Source organism: Mollisia scopiformis, assembly GCF_001500285.1.
Source record: "Mollisia scopiformis unplaced genomic scaffold LY89scaffold_4, whole genome shotgun sequence".
Lineage (NCBI taxonomy): Eukaryota > Fungi > Ascomycota > Leotiomycetes > Helotiales > Mollisiaceae > Mollisia > Mollisia scopiformis.
This window is the reverse complement of record NW_017263584.1, coordinates 1,167,675-1,185,305: the sequence shown is the minus strand read 5'-3', so window position 1 is coordinate 1,185,305 and position 17,631 is coordinate 1,167,675. Positions and strand designations below refer to the sequence as shown.

General features: G+C 46.6%; 9 protein-coding genes across 9 annotated transcripts; 3 read left to right on the top strand and 6 right to left on the bottom strand.

Annotated features, from left to right (window-relative positions):
- Nucleotides 1-98: 98 nt before the first annotated feature.
- Nucleotides 99-1,292, bottom strand: LY89DRAFT_681298 (uncharacterized protein). The gene is made up of 2 exons (XM_018214258.1): nucleotides 764-1,292; nucleotides 99-712 (listed from the first exon to the last, which is right to left on the bottom strand). Exons 1-2 carry the CDS (start codon nucleotides 823-825, stop codon nucleotides 436-438), a joined length of 339 nt encoding a protein of 112 aa, XP_018076292.1. The 5' UTR covers nucleotides 826-1,292; the 3' UTR covers nucleotides 99-435.
- Nucleotides 1,293-3,108: 1,816 nt separating this feature from the next.
- On the top strand, nucleotides 3,109-4,763 carry LY89DRAFT_729423 (uncharacterized protein; the record flags this gene model as incomplete). The annotated part of the gene is made up of 2 exons (XM_018219382.1): nucleotides 3,109-3,363; nucleotides 3,414-4,763. 2 exons carry the CDS (start codon nucleotides 3,109-3,111, stop codon nucleotides 4,761-4,763), a joined length of 1,605 nt encoding a protein of 534 aa, XP_018076291.1.
- A 1,547-nt stretch (nucleotides 4,764-6,310) lies between these two features.
- On the bottom strand, nucleotides 6,311-6,996 carry LY89DRAFT_681296 (putative 3-hydroxyacyl-CoA dehydratase). The gene has a single exon (XM_018214257.1). The coding sequence runs from the start codon at nucleotides 6,879-6,881 to the stop codon at nucleotides 6,483-6,485; it is 399 nt and encodes a 132-aa protein (XP_018076290.1). The 5' UTR covers nucleotides 6,882-6,996; the 3' UTR covers nucleotides 6,311-6,482.
- Nucleotides 6,997-8,765: 1,769 nt separating this feature from the next.
- LY89DRAFT_389625 (uncharacterized protein) lies at nucleotides 8,766-9,584 on the top strand. Its single transcript, XM_018207175.1, has one exon. It carries the CDS (start codon nucleotides 8,855-8,857, stop codon nucleotides 9,263-9,265), a length of 411 nt encoding a protein of 136 aa, XP_018076289.1. The 5' UTR covers nucleotides 8,766-8,854; the 3' UTR covers nucleotides 9,266-9,584.
- A 202-nt stretch (nucleotides 9,585-9,786) lies between these two features.
- LY89DRAFT_665084 (uncharacterized protein) lies at nucleotides 9,787-10,323 on the bottom strand (the record flags this gene model as incomplete). The annotated part of the gene is made up of 2 exons (XM_018212819.1): nucleotides 9,787-9,995; nucleotides 10,131-10,323. 2 exons carry the CDS (start codon nucleotides 10,321-10,323, stop codon nucleotides 9,787-9,789), a joined length of 402 nt encoding a protein of 133 aa, XP_018076288.1.
- Nucleotides 10,324-11,243: 920 nt separating this feature from the next.
- LY89DRAFT_389629 (uncharacterized protein) lies at nucleotides 11,244-12,532 on the bottom strand. The gene is made up of 4 exons (XM_018207176.1): nucleotides 12,432-12,532; nucleotides 11,929-12,381; nucleotides 11,584-11,877; nucleotides 11,244-11,537 (listed from the first exon to the last, which is right to left on the bottom strand). The coding sequence occupies exons 1-4, from the start codon at nucleotides 12,502-12,504 to the stop codon at nucleotides 11,458-11,460; spliced, it is 900 nt and encodes a 299-aa protein (XP_018076287.1). The 5' UTR covers nucleotides 12,505-12,532; the 3' UTR covers nucleotides 11,244-11,457.
- Nucleotides 12,533-12,927: 395 nt separating this feature from the next.
- Nucleotides 12,928-13,534, bottom strand: LY89DRAFT_681292 (Sm-like ribonucleoprotein). Its single transcript, XM_018214256.1, has 3 exons — nucleotides 13,431-13,534; nucleotides 13,270-13,330; nucleotides 12,928-13,171 (listed from the first exon to the last, which is right to left on the bottom strand). Exons 1-3 carry the CDS (start codon nucleotides 13,476-13,478, stop codon nucleotides 12,981-12,983), a joined length of 300 nt encoding a protein of 99 aa, XP_018076286.1. The 5' UTR covers nucleotides 13,479-13,534; the 3' UTR covers nucleotides 12,928-12,980.
- Nucleotides 13,535-13,640: 106 nt separating this feature from the next.
- LY89DRAFT_681291 (HAD-superfamily phosphatase) lies at nucleotides 13,641-14,846 on the top strand. The gene is made up of 4 exons (XM_018214255.1): nucleotides 13,641-13,957; nucleotides 14,049-14,387; nucleotides 14,490-14,651; nucleotides 14,715-14,846. Exons 1-3 carry the CDS (start codon nucleotides 13,715-13,717, stop codon nucleotides 14,574-14,576), a joined length of 669 nt encoding a protein of 222 aa, XP_018076285.1. The 5' UTR covers nucleotides 13,641-13,714; the 3' UTR covers nucleotides 14,577-14,651; nucleotides 14,715-14,846.
- Nucleotides 14,847-17,330: 2,484 nt separating this feature from the next.
- Nucleotides 17,331-17,620, bottom strand: LY89DRAFT_681289 (uncharacterized protein). Its single transcript, XM_018214254.1, has one exon. It carries the CDS (start codon nucleotides 17,575-17,577, stop codon nucleotides 17,362-17,364), a length of 216 nt encoding a protein of 71 aa, XP_018076284.1. The 5' UTR covers nucleotides 17,578-17,620; the 3' UTR covers nucleotides 17,331-17,361.
- Nucleotides 17,621-17,631: the final 11 nt, after the last annotated feature.

Sequence of the window (17,631 nt, the reverse complement as noted above, 5' to 3'; positions counted from 1 at the left end):
AGTAAATCGATAGCACGAAAGAGTACTGCGCAATAATCATGTCCTTATATTATGATCATTCAGTGATTATTCCAGAGGCCACCATGAAGTGCCTGGGCCTTACTTTTTATTATATGTGAGGAAGACAAAATTACTAAACTTCACTTTGAGGTGAATATTTGAAGGTCTAGGACACTCAACTAGTAGCGTCTTCATATTTCAGGAGAATAAATCCGAACCATCTGCGAACTTGTAATGTGCCACCAAAGATAAGGACGGACAGAGAACGTCAAGGTAGGAGTACAAGAGCGAATGAAAATAAACATATCAGGAGACTACCTAGCATATGGATATCTGAGCATACACAGCAAAGAAAACACAACTCTGCTACCATTTACGTATACTTCAACGGCAAGTTTCAAGTCCTCTAGTATCGCCTGAGCATGTATGAGATTTCTACCATGTCCTCAGCTTCTGCCTCCAGCCAAGGAACGCAGCATTGTCCTTGCGAGCAACAGGGAGGCAATCCAACATGCCTCTGATATCCGGAGACCTTTGAATGTGCATTTGCATCATTTCTGCAGTCAAGACGGCCACTCCCACATTCATTGTGCCTATAGCGATTCGTTCGTGTCGGTGGTTCTGCTTGGCCATGATCTCGTGGAGCCATGGAGGGTTCGTGAGAGAGCGGAATGAGGAAACGATGTGATTGTGAGATGAGTTGTCAACAGAACTGTAAAACGAGTCAGAAGCGAAATTGAAGCAGAGGAAGAGAAAAACATGCCTCGATGAAGTAGAGGAGATGGCAGAGCCATTGCGAGCGATTCTGGAACTGATGCTGGACATGTCTAAGCTCGATAGCTTTCCCTGTTGAATACCTGGGTTAGGCTCTGAAGCCTTAGAACTAGCTAATGAGGGGTGAGGACTAGCAGGGAGAGCGTCGAGCTGCTAGATAGTTGTGAGATCGCAATCTGGTTAGTATTCATCAAGAAGGGGTAGCAAATTGCTCTTATAGCAAGATCTCAAAAACAGGTCCCGCCCTTTGGATCTTCGATCCAATTCCTATGATGTCGACGTTCCTGACCGTCAATGGAAAAGCACCGCACCCAAGGGTGTCCAGCTCAAGCCACCGAAAGCAGCACTGCCTCAGCGTGACCCCATAACGGAACCCAGACTGCGATGAAAGTGGTTTGTGGCTTGATGGATGTGATGAAAATGTGATTATACTTCGCACCATGCATAGAATGCACTTTTTTCGTAGATGGGATTGATTGATTCATGATAGTTACATCTATTGAATTTGGATATCAAAGAAGAGCATGATGATATGCTGAGTGAAATGCGGAAGGTTGAGTGGAGCTTGGCGGGACAGCGGGAGCTTGTTTTGCCAAGCAATTAGAGGGAGCAGCACGCGGCTTGTGCCTCAGCTCTGATCCACACCTCACTCCTTGACCAACTTCTTCTCTTAACTCCATGCCGTCTGGCAATGCAACCAACATTCGGAGCGACGAGCACAGTTGCCAGATTTGAGGCTTTTTCGCTAGTGCTGTGTCTCTCACGACAATGTCCAGCCCCTTTCTAGGTTTGCAAGGTCCATAACCTTCCCCATAGTCACCTGCCTGGCAGGCTGGCATATATTTGTATCGTGCTCAATCTTATGTTTTGAGGCTAGAGAATGCTTCCTAACAAACCAAATTGGCAATATCTTAGGATTGGACGAAGCCCTTTTCAAACAAGCTGCTGTGACAGCTTTGAACCCGATCCAATTCATTGTCTTTGCCAAACACTTGTTGCAATGATCTTTCATTGGGGCTTGCTTTCTCCAAATTGACGCAGGAAGATGTTCAAGTCTCTACCGACAAGGTCTTAGAAGAAGACTCTATACAAGTAACAGAATGCGGATCCAGTGCTTGCCAACAGAGTGGAACAAAGCTCAGTGCTGGCTTTGTGAGGGTAAGCCTATTCAAAATCTGTTTCCTTGCTATCTGCCTTGCAGTTCTTGAAAATTCCTTCAAATATATCATGCAATGTATAGAATTTCTCTGTTAATCATAGTCTCTCTGTTATGGTTTCATGTCAGAAGTCAAGCTGGGACAATACTGCTAAGGTTGGTCGCCTTTCGAGCTTAAGTATGGTCCTCTTCACCTATTTGCCAGCTTTGCTCAAGCATGTCTTCAATCTCTTCGAATTCTTGGGATGATGCCACTTTCTGATTCACCAAATCGAATTGGGACAACATTCATAAAAGTTGGTAGGTAGTCTTACGAGCTGAAGTTTAGGTTTATTCACCTGTTATCAACCTTGCACCAGCGTGCCTTCACTCTGTTTAGTTTCTTAGGATGACGCCACTTTCTGATTTACCAAGTTAAGTTGGGACAATACTCCTAAGAATTGATAGGTAGTCTTTCGAGCTTAAGTTTAGATTTATTCACCTATTGCCAGCCTTGCACAAGCGTGTTTTTACTCTCTTTAGTTTCTTAGGATGACGCCACTTTCTGATTCACCGACGTATGTATCGCAAGTTGAAAGGCGCTAAATTTCGAAGAATTCGAAAAATTCGTCTATTAAAGAAAACCCCGCGTCCAAATTACAACCACTTTTTCCATCAACCTTTCACACCACAACCACAATTGTCTTCCCCTTTCAGTCACGACTGATCACTCCTTACTAGCAAGCAACACTGTCTGTCTTTCTCCGTTGTCTTCTTCAGCCATTTGAAGAGGATAATCGCATTGCCCAATACCACAACAACAATATCGAACAGCATAGTCTGCCCTTCTCCTCTTATCTTGCCCTAAGCTTCTGAAGAGGATAGCATATTGCGCCATACCACAACAACAATCTCGAACAGCATACTCTGCCCACACGTTGTTGTCTTCTTCAACCTTTTGAAGACGATAATCGCATTGCGCAATCCCACAACAACAATCTCGAACAGCATAGTCTGCTCTTGTCTTCTTGTCTTCTCCCAAGTTTCTGAAGAGGATAACATATTGCGTCATACCATAGCCGCAACCTCAGATAGCAAAGTCTGTCACTCCTCTTGCCTTCCTCAAGCTTTCAAAGGGGAACTCACACTACGCTACACGACAAGCATCGCCACCATCTAGCTTGCATACATCTCTCGAGATGGGTAAGCCATGCTGGTCCAAGGAGGAGGAAGACTACTTCAGGGATGTAATCATTCCGCAATCAAAGTATGCCACCGGTGAACTCGTCGCCGATAGCGGTCTTGAGTTTGCCGAACTGGTTTCTTCTATGCAAACAGAGATGAACAGACAAGGAGTGGCTCGGAGAATATACACTGGTGAAGGACTCTTCCAGCACTGGTATCAAAGATTCAGCAATAGAGCTCGGGATAGGCATCAACACACTACTGAGCAGGTAAGTATTTACCCCGCAACCTGCAACACGGTACTAATGCAGACGAACAGCCTCTCACTGTGGCAACAACTCCAGGTTCTCTTGTTGCCGAGCTTGATAAGCGCAATAGCCGTCGCAACGCCACGCCTTCTACCCAGAGCGGCACGCCTCCCGCCAGAACTTCTCGTCGACGAGCTGATAGCTTTGCTCCGTCTGGCGCGTATATCCACCAATCTACCCAGACAAACGTTGTCATTGCACCTTACGCAGATACCGCTGGTGAAGTCGAAATTCGAAATCGAGAATCGATTCACCTTGCCCCACCTGCTCTCTCATTTGACAACAGCACTTCGGTGCACGTCTCGAATCGTGTCTCGAATCGGTCGCTAAGATATGCCGAAGATACAGATGATGAGGATGATGGTTCCCCCATTCTTAAGGAGTCTCTCAAGCCTACGAAGAAAGCTATGCGCCCTTCTCCACGTGTAGCTCGGAACATGGTCGCCCAGAGCGACGGCCGCTTGGGTTCACAAGCTGCTGCCGTCCAAAGCATGCCGGCAATGGGATCGTTTCCTAGCCCGGAGTATCGACCACAGCGTTCAACCTCTAGTCAGAGTCCTCTATCAAAGGTGACTGGTGGTCGGATCGTCGCACCAAAGCGTCCGGCAAATTCGCTGCTTGCTGAACCTGCCAAGCGACCAAAGTCTTCCATGACCATGGAAGAAGCTTTGCGTCAAGCTATGAAGAAAAAGAACGAAGCCTCCGGACATTCCGAAACCGCCCCCACACAGAGTGCCGATAGTGTCGAACTGGGTCCTCAGACATCGAAGAAGCCATACTCACGTCGTCGAGGATTGAAACCAATCCGTTCATTGGACAACCCAAACTCGCAACAAACGATTCATACATCTCACGTAGGTGACTTGTCTGAATTGACTTCCCCGCTTTTGGCCAGTCCCAAGTCGCAACAGACACTTCATACAACCCAAGTAGCTGGATTGTCTGACAATATTTCCCCGCTTTCGACTACCCCAAAGTCGCGCCTTGGCCTGGACCAACCTACATTTGATATCAGCCCAGGCCTATCTTTCTTCTCTCCTGCATCAGAAATTAATACGCCTTCTCGTGGCGCTAATCCTCCCGTTCCTCGTTTCGATGGTTCACCATTTCCAGCACTCGACGCATCCCGTCTATTGACTAGCCCTATCACATCTAGTCCCAACGCCCTCTCCCGCCCGTCGACCCCACATATGGACTTGTTTGCTGCATCAGCTAGCCAAAATTCGGAGAGTTCTCGAGCTTCGCATTCGCCTCTTACTTCGCGATCAGACAAAAGCAAAGCGAAGAAGGACGCTGAGAAGAAGGCATCATCCAGAGCCAAAGCCATCCTGGGCGAAATCGATGTTGATGATTCTGATTGAAGCACGGAGTGAAAGACTACGTTCGGATATCAGCCTTTCGATCTGAGCTTCAGTGTCTATTTCTTTCTCTTCGCCACTTCCCACACGATCATCTTGGTTTTTCCTCACACCCAAACCGTCGAAGGTTTGTACAAGATACCACAACACAGCACGTTGACTTTCCTTTCACCGCCGGCATAAAGTCCCCCTCTCAGACATACTATCTTTGATGTCAAACAGATGCATCTTTTCCCTGGTGGAAGAGAACATTGCCTGACCCGTCATGAACTTCTGACAAGCTCAGCACATACTTTCGCGACAGATTATCAATTTTGGAACCAAGCAGCCTTGGATTAAATGGAACTGGATAGGATTACCTTTTCGGTTATTCTGATTGTTGCTGCTTTCCTTATTTTGATCGACCGTCGCACTCCGTTATTAAAATGCCGTCTTTTTGCGTTTCTCTTGCGTTTCTCTGGCGTTTGGATATCATTTTAGCGATCAGCAGCCTTAGGTTAGATGGAACTGGATGGGATTGCCTTCTGGAGTTATCTGATTGTTGCTGCTCTCTTTACTTTGATAGACCATCGCACTCTGTTAATGAAAATACCATAAAATAATTGCTGTTATTTGATGTGAGACTTGAATTCGACTCCTGCGATAACACAGCGTTAACCCTAACCATATGTTACCTAGCTTGCCCAAAATATAAACATATTGCTTTAATTTGAGAGAAGTGCATAGACAGAATTTGTGTAAAAATTTAAAAGTCTGTTAGTAATTGAGTACTCCAAGGTGGCATAAGTTCTCTCCTCTTTAAGGCAAAGTAGAATAATTGAGTACTTTAAAGTAGCGTGAGTTCTCTTCTTTTCAAGGTAATGTAAACTAATTGAGATTTTTGTCAGCAATTACGTGCTTTCAAGTACATAAGTACTCTCCTCTTCAGATATGCCGACAGGTTTAACACCTCATAAGTAAATCCTACAAACTTTATGACATGTTTATTTGGGAAGCAGGCTGATGACACTGATCCAGGATCTAGAACAAGTTTTAGGAGAGGATGAGATGGTTTCTATCATCAGATCATATACCCTGGGTTGTTTGGCTAAAAGTTTTGCTTCAACAGTCCCTCTGTGGGTACAAGCATTTTCGATACTGGGTCATAACTCTTTCGCAGCTGCTTTATCTTGGTGAGAAAGCGAATGTGGTCTACGACTTCAGAAGCCTCTCGAAGACAATCCATATTCCGACTAGGCTCTAACATAGAAGTGCTCCCCGATCATCTCATAGTAATGATCAACTCCCTCCCCACCAAGGTACGTTATAATGTGCCTTTTGTACACTTTTCTTCAGGGTAAAGTAAGCTAGTCGTATAGTGTGTTAGTAGCCGAGTACTTTGAAATAGTATAAGTTTTCATCTTTTTAATGTAATGTAAACTAATTGAGTTGTCTATTAGCAAGTGCTTTAAAGTAGCATAAGTACTCTCCTTTTCAGGGTAAAGTAAGCTAATCGAGTAGCTGATAGCAATTGAGTACTTTAAAGCGGCGTAAGTTCTCTCCTCTTCATGGTCGAGTGGCAAAGTTCTATTGTCTCTAAGAATTATCTATAGGGTCAGGAACTCTTGAGACATTTGGTCTCTATGCACATCTTTGTTTTTGTGATTTCAAAATGTTGCCTGTGCTCCGTACGGATTTCATGTCTGCTTTCTAAGTTTCCGGCCCATCTATACACAGTTCCTCTTACTCAGCCTTCTGAACCTGCTTCCCTCTCATAACCTTCCTCCTTTGTGCCATCATATGGGTGAACAACACATATGATCCAGGAATGTAGATAAAAAGGATCAACTGCAATGCCCACGCAAACTCCTGTCGAACCCTTCTCGCAGGCTCAATTGCTTTATAGATCAACCAACACTCGCTACTGATCCCAAGTGGATACAGCACGTAGAAAGTGTTGTATCTTAACCAGCTGATTATTCCAGGTTGGAAACCGGAGAGGGTGAAGGTAAAGTATGAGTATCTGACGACCTCGGTGACGCTCCATGCGATCAACATGCTAGAATAGCCGGCAGACTTGGCGAGGAATGGGAATGTATTGACGACGGCCCAGACGAGGAGGAGGCGTGAGGCTACTTGCATGGCAGTCGTGGATATCGGAGCTCGAACAACACCTACAAAAATTCATCTGTTAGCTTTTATTGCCTGCGACAGGGGAGCTGTGAGGTACCAGTAGCAGCATGAACAATCTCAAGACAAGCTAATGTCTGCGTCCATTTCGTAAAATTCCCCACACCAGAATATACTCTGCTAAAGCCGACCATAGGAACGAGCAAAACCGTCCGTCCCAGAACGACAAGCCATAGTATCGAGGAGACGAAGTTATAGAGGATGAGGTACTGAGTCTTGGGGTTGCTGGACTGGAGAGGCTTTGGGCCACGTTTTGTAGCTGATGCGCGCTCTGCGGGAGTATCACTAGAATCCATGATTGTGGGCAGTGATCAATTGTGCGATTGGGAGATTGTACGACAACGGACTGAGGAGTGAAGCAACGTTGAGTTGGTGTTGAGGAAAGTCGATGAGCTAGGTCTTGGCATTTTGGAAGCTTGGGCGTGGGCTTCGGTTGAAGCCGAAGCCTAGTTCTTACAGGTCAATAAAATTTTCATTTTGAACATCACCTTTTGTACTGTTTTCACTTCCACTGCTTGAGATCAAAATGTATCTGTTTTGCTGCTTTATTGAATGTATTCCTATGATTCTATCTGTGAAGGCACGAGTTGTGCTTCCATTGAACATGACGTCGGATGCGCAAAGCTCCAGGCTCATACCCGGCACTTGAGACAGAGTTTTCATGCCCAAGATGGAGAACTGTTTACACTTTTTACTTTTCGTTTGTCTATGCAGCTTGAATTAGGTAAAGCGGGTATATCTCGTCGATAATATACATCTTTAGTCTGGCAAAAAGTTTTGTCGCTCCACGTCGAGAAAACAAAAGATCGAAATGGCACATGTCAAGGACACTCTACGCCCGATTGATCTTCCTTCGCAAGGACACTCCTCGGTGTAGATGGTCAAAGATACCGGCTGCCATACTCGGCTGGCATGATTTCATTTGATTGAGGCTCACACGGAAACCGGGCGTATCTGAATGTCAGCACGCCTGCCTGAATGTTGGTCGAGACTTATTATTCCTTCGCTGTCAAAGGGAAGCATTTCAAGGCATGTGGTCTCACTAGTTGTCCTGTGAAGCATGATGAAGCCACTCCAAGAAGTCGGTGACCTGGATCAAGCATCCACAGGCACCCGTCATGACAATGAAGCGTTCTCATAGAAAATGAGGCTCTTTCCATGCGCATCTCTTGCTTTATCGTACGTTATTTGTTTTGTAACATGGCACAACATGGTGATTGCAATTGGTTAAGTCTTCATGAAGCAAACATCTCCTCACTTTTGAGCATGCCGAGTACCCAGTCTGTCCACAAAACTCGAAGCCAAATCCTTGCAGATGCTGGCAGAATTGCCAGCACATCTGGACCCTCCATACTTTTGACTTCGATCGCATTACTCGGCATTCATAGCAAACTTTCTTTTTGCCATCGATTGACCTAGCATCCGAAGTTTACTCGAGGTTTCCTCGTTGTTCCGACTCCACGCGGTCTTTGGAATATCCTTTGTGGCGGTGTAAGAGACACAGCCTTACCATTCAATAATGACCATGAAGACCAACCAGAAGCGATGAGGAGCAGCCCTCCCTGCAGGGCATATCGCTTGAAATGCTTATCTCAAGGCAAGCGGGAAGTACGTTCTTAGCGCACGTTCCCGAAAGCCTGCAGCAGCTTTCCGCAAAGGAGGGAACCACCCATGTTTCATAACTTGGTCGGAACAATAGCGAGGCATTTTCATGCCCGAGTCTAGCGGCGCAGTCCAGCCATAACATCACAGTACAGTGATAGCTCCCGGAGCCATAGACTTAAAAAGGAAGGGCCTGCGATCACCTCTGCCATGTTTTCTGTCCTGTTTACATCAATTATTCGTATCATTTAAACTGGACTGTCAACTCATCTGTGCAATTGATACAAGACTGTACTTCTCACTATATCCTATCGCTTTCTCTTATGACCCAACGAGAGTCCTCCCCTCGACGATCTAGAACTATTCACAACCCCTCTCAAAGCAGATCGTCTTCCCTAAGGCGTTCACCTACCAACCAAGCGAGTGGTCTCAACATCAACAAAATGGTCGAACCAAAAAACATTGTCCACATTATCGAGATTCTTGGTGTTGTCGCATGTGCACACCACTTTTGGCCCAAAGGAATCACATATGGCGAGCAGGAGGATTGGGAGAAGGCTCATCGCAAGAGACATGAGCATGGATCCAAGTCTAAATCCAAGAGCAGGAGTGGAAGCGGTAGTGGCAGTTCGGGCAGCGAAAGTCGTCGACGATCGACAAGAGATGATAGAAGATACGAGGACGAATATGATGAGCGACCACGCTACTCGAGGCTTGCAAGCTCGAGATACTGAGCCTCATGGGATAGGGCCACGACTCCTACGATATCACGATGATTGAATGACTTTGTCTGGGAAATTAAGGCGTCAGGATAGGGATTCAGGCTGCCGCTTCGAGGTAGTCGGTTATATACACAAGCGGGTATGGCGTTAGGTTCATCACGACCTGAGGAAGAGCATTACATAGAGCACTTCCTCTTTGCAATGAATTTCAAAGCTCATTGTTACACTACCAAAGTTCCTCTTCGCCGTGAGACCTTGTGCCAGCCTGTTACTATTCATCTTTCTTCATCATGCGACTTCAAGTATTGACGGTTAGCTGAGAAAGGATATGTGAAGCGAAAGGCTTGGCTGGTGTTGTACGATGAAACAGGAGTAGATATTGCACAGAACGCAAGTAAGTCCCGTCGAAGCCTCACCAGCCATAGATGTCTACCTACCATAGCTCTTAGACTTTGAGAGCTTTGCTTCTCACGATCTAATGTTCGTCTTATTCTTGCACATACGACCTGCATTTCTCATTCATTCTCGTAGCATCATAAATCATTAACTCCATACAAACTACCCCGAATGTTCCACCCCCACAGCACGTCATGTAGTGCAAGGCCACTCCAAGCAACCACGCCCTCACACAGCATAAACTCCTCATAAAACAACGTGACGCAAAAGCACCCTCCCACCTCGACCGTAATACCAGATTCCCGATCCAATCCACTCCCTCTCAAAACTCCGGGATTCCACCTCCCTAGAAGTTGAAGCTATTCAGAGCAAACATCATCACCCAATCCAGGTCCATAGACGCAATCTCCGCAGCCGAAGACTTGGACTCTGGCTGGACAGCCTATGTTGCCGTCACATCTGTAGAGGAAGCTGGGCTCACAGGGTCCGGCGAGTGATGCATTGTCGCTACCGTCTGATCTCGATCCGCAGTAGAGACCGCTTTGGTCGGTGTAACAGGTGCAGGGCCCATCTGGGTCTTGTCGAGTGGAGAAGTGAGACGGGAGGAAAGGAGTGGCTGTTGAGATGACGAAGAGGAGAAGGAGGGGAAGATTGCCGAGGGTCGGTGTGAACATTCTAAGATAGGGGGTTGAAAGTTCTTAGGTGTGGGGAGTAAGTTCTACATATACTGGTTAGCAATTTCTTTATAAGATGTTGTCTGAGATGGACGAGTATACCTTCAGAGTTAAGAAGTAGATTCAATTATTGGGATACTTGGGAACGAGCAAATAGATCATGAGCTCGAGATGATCCAAGCAGAAGGCTCACTGTTTTGTATGATTATCTTCTGCTTCTGAGTTTGAACTTTGCTGCCGTGTGCCGCTCTTTTATCTAGTATCACCACGATATGTGACAGGAAATGTGATCATTCCCAAGCCAAGTAATGGTAAAGGATGAGATGAAGACAAAGAAAGTCTGATGTCCAATCATTCACGCAAAGATACGAGAATTAGGCAGCCGGCATCAGTCATCAGCCAGGCCTTCTGGAGCGTGAATGAGAGAAGGTTCTTGCTGGATGCCCATGGTGATTCATACCGATGGGAAGCCAGGTGCTTCAGAACGTAAATGACGGATAGAACGTGAATTAAACATAGAGCGTGAATGAAACACAGAGCGTGAATGCAACGAAGAGCGTGAATGAACGAAAAAAAACTCCTTGTAGGCTTCCACCAAAAATTCACGCGAAGAAGCCAGAGTCGGTATATTCATACCACGTTTCGAAGTATAAAATACCCTCCAACCGACCCAACTCCTGCACACAAACCAGAAGAAGTTGGTCATAAAGCATTCATGTTGTTCCCCCTCGGAGCCATAAAGGTAGGACAGCAAGACTCTCAGGAACAGTAATGTTCAGTAGGGGAAGATATTTTTGCAACGAGAACGCAGAGACAGTGGCAGTAGACACTCATAAACCCGTAAAGTACCGTTGTCAAGCTGCGTAACAAACGGCGAATCGGGATCCGGTTTCTGGACGGCTGACGGTTGTCAAAAATGCGATTGACTCCGGATGTACTGAATTGATGCGTCTGTACGGTGTTTTTTTTACCGTTGTCAAGACGTTCAACTCTCGTCGAATGAGGGTTGAAAGAGTTGAATTGTTCATGCATCTGTACTACATTATAGACACCTGTGTCAGACTTTGTCAAGGAGCTCAAACTAGTTTGTGAGAGAAGTACTGCCAGACATGATGAGTTGAAGAAAGTTGATTTCTATAACTTCTTCATTATGTCATTTACTGCTTTTGCAGCAAACCTCTTCCTCTCAGCTTCTGGCATATCAGATCCCAGGTCTATCATCATTAGTCGCACTCTTTGCCCTTTAATTTGAGTACTCACCTCGCACAGCTTGCATCTTTAACATCATGGCTTGCAATTTCTCAACCTCTTCATCTTCTCCTTCCTCATGGGCTTCTCCATCACCACCTCCCTCATGAATAGCTCTCTTCATACCAAACATCTCCATCTCCATCTCAGCTCTATCCTCGGGTCCTAAATCAAACCCAAGCTCCCCATCCTCGTCATCATCCTCCCCTTCGAAATCCTCTAGACCCATCGCATCACCCAACTCATCCAGAGCCTCCCAATCGTTTGCCTCCAGCGCTTCCTTCAACCTCTCCAGTCCTTGAGTTTCTACTTCTCATTAGCCTTTCGCCACCTCACCCCAAAGAGTCACAAACATACCAGAATACTCATTCCTTCCCCTCTCCTCCCAATCAACCCACTCAAACCCCCACTCCTGACACAGATCCTCCCACTCCTCCCCCTTCATCCCTCTAATCCCCTCCTCACCACCAACCTCTCCCCTCGGCATGCCGACCGCAACGCAGACCCCGTCCCAAACCATCCCACATCCTTCCTTCACCACTTCCCCCACATTCTTTAGTAAATCTTTGATCTCATCTAATTCTGATTTATTCAAAGGTTTCTTGAAGCAAACAACAAAGGCTCCGAGGGCGGAAAGCACTTCTTTCGCTTCTGGGGCCAAGAATTCACGGGACCATGTAGAGGGAGAGAGGATCTCGTCGAGCCAGATGGGGATGGTGGCGCTGTAGTAGGCTGTTGTGATTGGATAGGGGTGGGTTGTGCCTGCTATTGTTGAAGGGTCTGGGAGGGTTGGTTTTGTGCCTGTTAAGCCTGGTCACGGGTTAGTTGGAGGGGGAGAAGGCGGGGAGGGGTAGATTTACCTTTGACGAGGTCAAGAAGGCCATGGTCTGGGCGGGAGACAGCGAGGATACGTCTTGGGTTTGGAATTTCCATTTTGTTAGATGGGCGGTGGTGTTGACGAGTCGAGAAGGAATTTGGAAAGAGCATTTCGAGGTGATAATATATTGACACGTGATTCCACTTTTGTAGGTATCTCATTGGAAACTCAGCATCAAGTGGCTTTGCTAGCAGCAAAGCATGCGACACAAATAGTTTTGTTAGTGCCTAGAAATCACTCATCATAATCACACATATATGGTCTCGCGAAAAATGGCCTTCAAATTGGTATGCTTTTCAATTGGCAATATGCCAAGTTATGCCTTTCTCTCCCAAACGCCAGCAAAGCAAGCCCAACCTAACCGCTCTTATTCGATTCCTCTATCCCCTCGAGACCTATTGTGCTCCTCTAGGTGCGCCTCTGCCGCTAGCTCTCGCTCTGCTGACTGTAGCTCTTCCTCTGGCAAGACCAACACCACGACCCTTTACGCCTCTACTTCTGAACATGGGGGCATTTCTATGTATCCTGTTAGCTATCTGTTCCTTCCAAATACCGCTGTATCTGTAATAAGGAAGAGGAGAACTGGTCCGTACCTCAACATATCCGGCACAATAAAGAACCTAACGTGCGAGCCTCGAATATAAACCTGATCCAAATGGCTGACTCGTCCATCGCGCGCCGTGACGGTGATATCTTTGAGTTGGACGTTCATGTTATCTTCAGCTATATCCCAATACATCAGTATACGTCCTCGACTTTGTGCGTGTAGACGGAAAGTTTGTGTTTGGAGGTCTCGAAGAAGGAAAGAGGTAGGAACGAACCATCGAGTAGCTTGCCACGATACACCTGCCCCGACGTAATTTCGAGAGTAACGACATGTCCCTGTATACATTCATCAGCCAACTATCCTGTATGCAATGCGCCGAGTCTGGTCTCAGAAGGAGTAGCAAATGGCGGGGTGTGAAGAGATGGAGATGCGAACCTGCGCCTCGTTCAGCAGCTTGATCGGGATACCGATTGTGCTCGTCATGATGTCTGATTTCTATTTTCAATGATTTTTGGAAGGCGCGATCGGTGGGAGAGCTGGATTCGTGGTGGTTTGCGCGGTGTCGTGTGCGATGGAATTTCTTTGGTGGTGAACGGCGCTAGTAATTTTGAAGCTCTGTTCGCCTAGCGTCGTTCAGGCTTCCAAGCTTAAGGTCGACCTTCACTTCTCATACTTCACTTTATGAACGAGACTTCATCTTCGAGGATGAGAGGGAACAAATGGATATGAATGCCTTCAATGTCTCAGCTACGTTGAATTTATTCCGTTTAGTCACCAAGCCGACATTATGTCTTCCTCATGCTACCGTATCGACTTTTAATCAGCTACCAGTTCCCTTGAATGGAGCTTTTGCCAAGTATGAGAAGGACGGAAAGAGGAAGATAGACATCAGAGCCGTAGTGTTGGATAAGGATAATTGTTTTGCTGTTCCTCATGCAAATGAGGTCTACAAGCCATATGAGGTAACCTATCACTATTTTGAAGCCTTCATTCTGTTTTCGATATACAATCTTTTCTTCTCACAAAATCACCCAAAAGACTAACAAATGCCAGCAAACATTCCAAAGCCTAAAAGCCGCCTACCCCGGCCGCAAACTTCTCATAGTATCCAACACAGCAGGCGCCACCTCGATCGACCCTTCAAGGACCCTCTCAAAAGCCGTCGAGACCTCAACTGGACTCTCCGTGCTTCCCCACAGCACCAAGAAACCCGGCTGCGGACCCGAAATCATGGCTTACTTCCTCCAGCACCCGGAGACGGGCGTCACGCGGCCCGACCAGATCGCTGTTGTGGGCGATCGGTTGACGACTGATGTTATGATGGCGAATCTTATGGGGAGCTATGCGGTGTGGGTTAAGGATGGGGTGGTGGGGTATGAGGGGAGCAGTTTGGTGAGTTTAGTCTTTTCTTTCTTCCTGGGTGACGAGGTTGTCAATGGCGTTTTGGGGAGGCATGTAGGTTGGAAGAGTTCGACTGATGGCTTTTCGATGTAGTTTGCTCGTATGGAACAGAGGTTCGCCGGGTTCTTGATGAGAAGGGGTTATGTTGCTCCTGATCCCGCGAGTCCGTTCGAGGAGTAGATGAGGGTGCGGTGGTTTCTCGTTGCTATGTAAATCACGTGTAGGACCAAGACTAGATGGACGAGGATCTCACGAGTATGTATTATGATGGAGTACTGCTATTTCGTCTTTCGACTTATGGATCAACTATATTTCTAGGACCACGTCATCAACACCTCGCGGATTCCTGTCGCTGAGAACATCACCAGCATTACGTTCTCACACACGTCAGCTTCCAAACAACTCTCCGCTCAACGCACTCAGAAGCTTAGCCTCCCAATTCTTTAAGTTGAAACCGAGCAACAGATCAGCTTTTCTACTAGATAGCAACGAGAGGGATGGTTCATGTATAACAGAAGCAATAGAAGTTGTGAATCAAACATTAAGCGAAGACCATCTATTTCACACTCACCTTCACCAAACATTCTTCGATTTGTGATATAAAGCACCAACCAGAACGCAGCCACAGACAACCGATATCCACAAGAAACAACCGAGTAGCCTACTCGTTTACTCCGAGACCTCTTCCGTTAGATGAGGACGTAGAAGCAAAGAAGTAGAGCAACGAGGAATCAAACTTAGGAACTACCAACCCTTCAACGACAAAACCAACCCTTCATCATAAAGTCCTCATCTCTAGTTTACTAGAACCACTGATCTCAACAATGCCTTGACTCGACTCCTACTTATCTTTCCTTGAGAACTGGAAAAAGTCAGTGACATACCCTTACTTACTATGTCAAGCTCGAATACCTCTCAGATGGCATCACACCTCACTCACTAGATCCTAACACAACAAAAACGGTGCATTCTTTTCCGTGATTTCAACACAGCTTATAACCAATTGTTTAGATGTGCTGCAGGACAGCGGAAGTCGCGTACAGCGCTTACAGCGCAACATGCGCAAAACGCGCGAACAGCGCAATCTGCGCTGTCTGCGCCCAGAACGTAGAATATATAAAAGATAGAAAGAATTCATTAGGCCCTGAGATAGATATGTGGAAACGTGAGATTAACATACGAGGATCTGAGAAGTCGTATTCTGATCTAAGACTTTTGGAATTGAAATACCGTGGGAGCAGTTGGAACTACACGAGAATTGGAAAAGCCATGATCAAATGCAAGAACTTTCACATGACAACACTTACTGGGTCAATGTCCAAGAGCTTTCAAGTTTCTAAACATTGCTCAGTCGGGACGAAAGTCTCATGAGCAGAATGGTAGTCATCGGCTGAGAAATAGAATCGACATTCACCCCTCTCAAGAACCTGTACAACCGAATACTAACAACGAACTTCTGAGATACAAAAGGAACATCATCTCTCGAAGATCAACTACAGACCACAGCCACGCGGCCCATCTTCCTCCGCCATCACGTGTCCTACCCCAAACCTGAAGGTTGCCCAGGGACATCATACTTACCGAACAAAGCATGATCCCCCCATTTAGCCTATCTCCAGTTCGTCTGATCTTTGAGATGCATTTTAGCCCGACCCAAACTTCACCAATTCAGGGTCCCATCCCGTGAAGTCCCGTCCAGTCCAGTGGACGTAGTTTGAGATCATTGCCGCCACAAAAGACTCTGAACCGGAATTGGCAATGCCGAATATACATGAAAGCAACACTCTGCTTCAGCAGAGGACAGAGGGCAGATTCGTGAGGCAGATTTAACGACCATCCAATGCCGACAAAGGCATTTACAACCAAGCTTGCGTGGAGGGTTTGGGGTGTGGCAGGTGCTATTAGGCTGTTGGGGTCGTTCGTCTGATCTTTTTTTCGTCTGATGTTCGCTTCCTTTCTTAAAGGCTTATATTGGAGAGAGAGATCGGGAGAATGCTGAGATCGGGAGGTTGGGTTGTGGGGATAGGGAGGATCGTTTTGGGGTTTTGTTGAGGTGGTGGTGATATGTCTGCGTGTGATTGAGCTGGTGGGTTCGGTGCATTTAATGTGATGTGAGTAAAGGGTGCTTTGAGGCTATGTGCTGTATTGAACGTAGGTGGTTAGAGGAATGTGATGTTGAGACTTGCAGTACAAAATCTGTAGAGAATAGAAGATGTGTGAGCATAGCTGGGTGGTTCTAGCTGCTGACCTCTGGCCGCAGGAGCCTTCACTAGAACTACTCGTGAGGAGATTCACAGAATTGAGATGGCCGAAGCATGCTGTCCAATTCTTAGTTGGTCGAAGCTTGAGACTAGCTTGTGGAAATGTTTCTGCAACTCGCAGAGTCGAAGTCCGTGATAAAAGATCGCAGGTCCACAGGATTTCCACATCAAGAGTTGGTTGTAAATGGAAGCAAGCGAGATATTAAGACTTCGACCTCAAAGAAGTTTGAAAGTGTTGTATGTGCACATCTCAACTCGAGCCCGCACATAGACCCACGACGGAAAGAGACTTCTTACACCATAGTGCACCAGAAAATCTAACCGGAAGGCAGGTCAGGCCTCGCCTCGCTTCATTAACAAAAGTACTTAGCCACTAGAAAATCTCTTACCAAGGACAAGTTTGGATTCAAGCAGCCAGCGTTTGATATACTGATGGAACGAAACGTTCCGGTGCAGTATGATGAGCATGGACCTGGCGACTTCGGAGAAGATGTCCTGTCCATGTCGCTGATCTCGGGTCGAGCATCTCGATATGGATTACGGTATAAGACAAGGAGGGTGAAGCGAGGCGCGCAAAAGGTGTTTGACCACGCTCAGCCACGAGATTCAGCTTGCCCCTCACCATTCAGAGAAGCGGGGAATAGAGGAGGCTCATGCGATCTCCTTAACAGCACTTTTTTTATCGATAACCTTGACCTGACAATTTATGCCGAATGTGAAAAAGGGCTGCTGGTACCGAGTGCGTGTCCTTCGGAGTGCGCTATTCGATACCCAGGGTTGCCTTTGGTGAAGGAGATCAAACGCGTAGGATATGCATTGCGTGCTCCCCGGATGGGAATGCTTGGCACGGCAAAAATTGGAAGCAGAAGAAGAGACGAAGACGCGGCGAGTTTTGGAAAGAAAGATATTTTGGGATGCATGAACTGTCAGATGCAAATGGTCGGATAATGTGTGTTGGTGACGAGTGGGGTGAA